We start from the raw sequence: 6,617 nt of genomic DNA on the forward strand, positions 1-6,617 counted from the left end.
ATACATATATATATATACACACACATACACACGTTTGTCTTTTTTGTCCTTTTCGTTGGTTTTCCTAAAAAAACTTATTTGTTCTTTCCAGCTGTCCCTCAGCACTGGGCTGGTTCCTACGGCCATATCTTCACTGACACCCCATTAAGGTGCCTGGTTCTAGTCCTCCATCTGGTCCAGGGTCAGTCTGTCAGACTAAAGATCAGGTCTTTGTCAGTCCGACCAATCAGCTGACTCTTTCACTGACAGCAGTCCGGGACTCTACAGTCTCCTCGCAGCTGGGACAGGGAACGGTGGACTGGGTCACAATGTCTCTAAGCTCCCGACCTTCACCTGCCACCTCTGGCTCTGCTCGCAGCCTAGCCCTGCCATCTGACCCAGGTACCAGACTAGACCCCGATACTCCAGAGGGTACTGGAGGTCTCAAGGTGCTGTTTGACCCCCTGTCTCCTCCTAGAACCTCTCTGCTCTCTGATGGTGTGGCCAGCTCCCTCCTCCCCACCGTCCGGACATCCWCTGTGCTGGACTCCCTTCTTTGGAAGGAACCTTCTCGGCTGGGACGTGTGGTGCTCAGATCTTCGGGCTGTTCGTTCTGGTTCTGCTGGACTGGGACCAGGCTTGTCTGGGGTGTGAGGTTCTGCACATGCAGCCTGGTATGCTGAGGGTGGGACAGGGGATGTAGGTGGGGTTGGATCTGTTGTAAGTGGTGATGGGCTTGGGACTGGGACATAGGTGATGTAGACTGGGAGGAAGACGGTCTGGCTTGGGCTCTGTACTGAGTTTGGAGTTGATGGTGCAAGGGGTCTCTGGTCTGTGTTTGTGGAAGTGTCTGATGCCTAGACTGCAGGTGAGTGTGGTGTTGGGCTGGGCTCCTGGTCGGGGCTTGAGACTGAGGCTGTGCCAGGGTCCTAGTTTGGGGATGAGATTGAGACTGTGTTGGGGTTCTGGTCTGGGATCGAAACTGCGGCTGGATTGGAGTCCTGTTCTGGTTTTGACTCTGAATTTGTGTCACGGTCCTAATTTGGGTTTGACTCTGATGTTGGGTTGGAGTCCTGGTCTGGGGTTGACTCTGATGTGGTATTGGAGTTCTGGTCTGGGGTTGACTCTGATGTAGTGTTGGAGTCCTGGTCTGGGGTTGAGACTGAGGCTGTGTTGGAATCCTGGTCTGGGGTTGACTCTGATGTGGTGTTGGAGTCCTGGTCTGGGGTNGTGTTGGAGTCCTGGTCTGGGGTTGAGACTGAGGCTGTGTTGGAGTCCTGGTCTGGGGTTGACTCTGAACTTGTGTTGGAGTCCTGGTCTGGGGTTGACTCTGAACTTGTGTTGGAGTCCTGGTCTGGGGTTGACTCTGAGCTTGTGTTGGAGTCCTGGTCTGCGGTTGCAGTTGAGTCTGGGGGCATAATCGAGACTGAGATTGTGTTTGAAGTTGAGATTGAGAGGGCAGTCTTGGYAGGACTTGGGGAGGCTGAGGTGAGGTGCTGGACTGGGGATGCTGGGGTCCAGTAGTGGACTGGGGTTTTGATTGGGGATCCCTTGTCTGGGCTGGAGGACCGTGCAGGACAGGTGCAGTGTAAGGGGAAGCATGCAGAGCCTGAAGGTGCGTTCCATGTGGACCTTTAGACTGACTGTGGGTTGGGGTTTCTTGGGGCCGTGGTTGGGGTGGGATGTTTTGGGGAGGGGGGGTCTGCAGTACAGGCTGCTGGGGCTGGAGATGGGATGAAAGGGACACCTTGGTCTGAGGAAAGGACTGCGGTTGGTGGTGGGGTTGAGGGACAGGACTCTTAGGTTCTGGGAGGGGCTGAGGTTTGGGGGGAGCTTGTTGTTTGGGTCTGGGCTGTGGCACAGTCTGGGGTTTGGCTTCAGGTCTGAATGGGCTGGAAGGGGCTGAGAGACCAGGTCTTGGAGGATGAGGTGATGGTTGCTGTTCTAATGTTGACACAGCTGACTTTTGGTGGTGATGATGGTGGTGGTGGTGGTGTTTATGAGGTGGTCTTTCTTTCCTTTTGTGACTTTTTGTTGGGCTGATGCTACTGATGCTGCTGCTACTCCTTCCACCTCCACCTTCATCTTCATCCAGTTCCTGTCCTCTGCTTCCTCCTTCACCTGATCCGTTTTTTTCCTTGTGCTTTCGACCTTTGTGTGTTTTGTGTCCATGTGATTGACTGTCATCTAAAGSTGAGGCTTTCTTCTGGGGCTGGCTCTGCTCAGGGGGTGTAGGCTGAGGGTCTGAAGTTTGAGCCCCCTCTGCAGTCCTTCCCTGTTCCTCTGCAGTAGTCCTCTCTCCAGTCTCTGCACTTGTGACTGACTGAGTCGGAACACTCTCCAGCTCTTCCACGGTCTCTCTTGTTTTGCGTTTTTTGATTGGCAGGGCTGTTTCCTGAACAACAGGTTTGGAGGAAGACTCTTTGGTGGCTTTTCGTTTAGCTTCAGCAGCCAAGATGGCGGCTGCACTGTAGCTTCCAGCTGTCGAGCTACCAGATGCTGATGCAGAACAGGTGGATATCGTAGCGACTGATGGTACTGCCGAGGCCGATGCTGGTTTTCTTCCACGTTTCTTGGGAGCAGTTTGAGGAGGAGGTGGAAGTTCCTGTTCTGACTTCCTCTTTCTGCCTGGACGGGACTTAGCAGGTGGAGTAGTGGTTGGAGACCCCACCTGTAGAAAAAATACATCAACAGGGAGCATGGGCTTCAGCTTTGTTCTTCAAACAATAATCAATAAACCAGCATTGATACCAATGGCTTCATCTAGTTTGTTTGAATCTAAACAAAATACAACTCGATGCCAACCGTCACTGTCCCCCRTCACAGATGGACAGACGGCTGGATGGAGAGCATTTCTATGTCCCCTGTCTCGGTGATAGGGCACAGTAGCTGTGTTTCCATTGCAAATGTGCGCAAAACTTTGTCGATATTCTGTTAATGTTGAAAAACACAGTTTCGCAACTGCAGTGTTTCCATTAAGTAAGAAATGTTATTAAAGTCACACGTGAATACATTTGTTCTCATGATAAGTCATTACAAACATGGCAGCAATGGATGTAAACACATAGCATGTTGCTACCACGACACTAGCGCTCATCATCAGAGGAGACGTTGGCGTCATATCGATGCTTTCAAGCAACAAGCCCCTATACTTGGGAGCGGTTACGTATGCAGTGTTTTTGGGAAATTGTAGTTGGTGAGATTTAACTACTACTTCTATTTCCTGTTGTCTTCTTCTACGTCGTCTTTTTCGCCAGTAGAAACATCCGGTTGCTGATCATGTGACTCCTGTGATGCAAAAAAGTGTTTCCATTGCAGTTTTGCGGAAAACACCAATTTCAATACGGCCGAAATACCACCTTATCCTAGCGCAAAACCATTTAGTTGAAAAAAGGATGTTTTTTTCAAAAATTATGTGTTTCTATTAAGCAAATTTATTTTCGAAATCCTAATTAGCGCATTTTTATGGTCAATGGAAACACCGCTAATGATACTTGACGAACAGCACATTCCACACCTGCTTGATTAGATTAAAATCTGAAAAGTCTGGAGTCAAAGTAAACACCTTAACATGACTCATCAAGTCACTGGTGCTCACAGGGTAGCACGGTGGATCAGTGGTTAGCACTGATGCCTCATAGCAAAAAGTTTCTGGGTTTGAACCCGTTTGGACCTGGGGTCTTTCTGTGTGGAGTTGACATGTTCCCCTCCCCGCGTGGGTTTTCTCTGGTTTCTCCCCACAAACTAACAAACTAAAAACAGGATGTTAGACTGTTCAGGTCCAGGAGGACCTGTGGTCTCAGGGCGAGTTACCTGGTCAAATAAAAGTACATTTAAAAATGATTGTCTAAAGTACGTATGTACAGCGGGTAAAATAAGTATTGAACACATCACCATTTTTCTCAGTAAATATATTACTAGAGGTGCTAATGACATGAAATTTTCACCAGATGTTGGTAACAACCCAATACATACAAAGAAATCAAACCATAAATGTCCAGAAATGAAGTTATTTGTAATAATGTGGAATGGCACAGGGAAAAAGTATTGAACACATGAAGAAAGGGAGGTGTAAAAAGGCATGGAAAGCCAAGACACCAGCTGAACTCTCTCAGTAATTAGAAAACAAGCCTGCCCCTTGTCAGTGCAAGTTAATATCAGCTGGTTCAGTCCCAAATGATGGCCAGGTATCACACAAGAACCATCTGATGATGGGTAAAAGTAAAGAGCTCTCTCAAGACCTTCACAACCTTATTGTTGCAAAGCATAATGATGGCATCGGTTACAGAAGAATGTCTAAACTTCTGAAGGTTCCAGTGAGCACTGTTGGGGCCATAATTCAGAAGTGGAAAGAACATTATTTCACCATAAACCGACCACGACCAGGTGCTCCTCACAAGATTTCTGACAGAGGAGTGAAAAGAATTATCAGAAGAGTTGTCCAAGAGCCAAGGACCACATGTGGAGAGCTTCAGAAAGACCTGGAATTAGCAGGTACGTTTGTTTCAAAGAAAACAATAAGTAATGCACTGAACCACCATGGCCTATATGCATGCTCACCACRCAAGACTCCACTGCTGAAGAAACAGCATGTTGAAGCTCCTTTAAAGTTTGCTGCACAACATTTAAACAAGCCTGTGTAATACTGGGAGAATATAGTCTGGTCAGATGAGACCAACATTGAACTGTTTGGATGCCAGAATACACATCATGTTTGGAGGTCAAATGGCACTGCACATCAGCCCAAAAACACCATACCAACAGTGAAGTTTGGAGGTGGGAACATCATGGTGTGGGGCTGTTTTTCAGCATATGGTACTGGCAAACTTCAAATAATTGAAGGAAGGATGAGTGGAAAAATGTACAGAGACATTCTTGATAAAAATCTGCTTCCATCTACCAGGATGATGAAGATGAAACGTGGCTGGACATTTCAGCAAGACAATGAGCACAAACACAAAGCCAAGGAAACTCTCAGTTGGTTTCAGAGAAAGAAACTAAAGCTGCTGGAATGGCCCAGCCAATCACCTGACCTGAATCCAACAGAAAATCTATGGAAAGAACTAAAGATCAGAGTTCATAGAAGAGGTCCACGAAACCTTCAAGATTTGAAGACTGTTTGTGTGGAAGAATGGGCCAAAATCACACCTGAGCAATGCATGCCACTAGTTTCTCCATACAGGAGGCGTCTTGAAGCTGTCATTGACAACAAAGGCTTTTGTACAAAGTATTAGATAAATTTCAGTAAGTGTGTTCAATACTTTTTCCCTGTGCCATTCCACATTATTACAAATAACTTCATTTCTGGACATTTATGGTTTGATTTCTTTGTATGTATGGATCACTTGGGTTGTTACCAACATCTGGTGAAAATTTCATGTCATTAGCACCTCTAGTAATATATTTACTGAGAAAATGGTGACGTGTTCAATACTTATTTTACCTGCTGTATGTATATATATACTTTACGGAAAAATTGTAATAAATTTTGTTATTATATAGGTATGTATTTTGTTGCTATGTTTTCTTATACAGTATCTGTTTATTTTCAGGTGAGCAGAAAGATGTCGGGTGTGTTGCCTTGTGTTTTCTTGGTGCATATTTAATATATTTTCTAATCTCTCTTTCAATCTTTCCAATTACATTTCCCCCCTTTTTTCCCCTTTCTTTAAATTAAAAAAGTCACTGATGATGAAGAAATTAAGAAACTAATATTAAGTTCTTTTTTCTACTGAAGTGACAAAAAGAAAAAACTATTGGCAAGGGAAATAATTATATTATTATTATTATTATTATTTTTTATAATTTATTTCTCATAAATGTGCAACATCCTGCACCATTGACAAACTAACATTCAAACATTAAGTTTACATTTTTTATGACGCTTTTGACATTTTGGTTAACTTTCAGATACTTTAATAAAACACATTTGGCTCTAAAGTTGATGTCTCCAGTGTTCCCTCAGCTCAACAGTCTCCATCACTGTTGGTGTCCATCAGGGGGCTTCCATTATTACAGGTACCAATGATTTTCAGTCCACAGCTCCTGAGCCCCTGAACATGGCATATTCAGATTCCAGGTCCTCAAACCCAATCGGGACATGAAAATAAAACCCTCTCTGTGGTGAGAGGTAAAGATCTCAGGGGCTTTTGGCTTTACTGGGCCTGTGTGAAATCTTTCACTACTGGATCCAAGTCATCACAAGGTGGTGATCTGATGACAGTTGATCTGATGACAGTTCTACTCTTCACCTGGATGTTTAAGTCTTAGGGCTGCAGGTTGGACTATACAGAACTGATCATCACTCTTTGTCCCAAGGTGGCCTGATGCCAAGTATACTTATAATAATAACAATACTTTACTCATACAGCACCTTTTAAAACAAATGTTACAAAGTGTTTTACATTCAAAATTCAATTAAAACAATGAATGTACATGAAACCAAATCATCTAAAATACTGTAACTAAGAATGTAAGACAAAATAAAATAATAAAAATACAAAAGAAATTCAAATATTAAAATCCTTTTTACAAAAGTATGTTTTAACTAATGATTTAAAGAAGAGAATGAATAGGCCGCGGTGAGAGGCGCCGGGCAGGAGTGGGCATACTTGTTGCCCCCCATCTTGGCGCCTGTA

The 6,617-nt window shown here is 44.8% G+C and overlaps 1 protein-coding gene across 3 annotated transcripts in view; it reads right to left on the reverse strand.

The window, feature by feature from the left end:
* Positions 1-23: 23 nt before the first annotated feature.
* mecp2 (methyl CpG binding protein 2) overlaps positions 24-6,617 on the reverse strand; it is a 12,008-nt gene continuing 5,414 nt past the window's right edge. The window contains exons 6-7 of one of the 3 annotated variants that reach the window (XM_014030223.1): positions 1,329-2,650; positions 24-1,196 (exon numbers count right to left, since the gene is read on the reverse strand). In XM_014030223.1, the coding sequence (XP_013885677.1) occupies positions 227-1,196; positions 1,329-2,650 (2,292 nt within the window). In that variant the 3' untranslated portion in view covers positions 24-226. Of the gene's footprint in view, positions 1,200-1,256; positions 2,651-6,617 lie in introns of all 3 variants that reach the window. The other 2 variants (XM_014030222.1, XM_014030221.1) reach the window with 2 other exon arrangements.

This window comes from Austrofundulus limnaeus, unplaced genomic scaffold (genome assembly GCF_001266775.1).
Source record: "Austrofundulus limnaeus strain Quisiro unplaced genomic scaffold, Austrofundulus_limnaeus-1.0 Scaffold1018, whole genome shotgun sequence".
NCBI classification, from domain to species: Eukaryota; Metazoa; Chordata; class Actinopteri; order Cyprinodontiformes; family Rivulidae; genus Austrofundulus; species Austrofundulus limnaeus.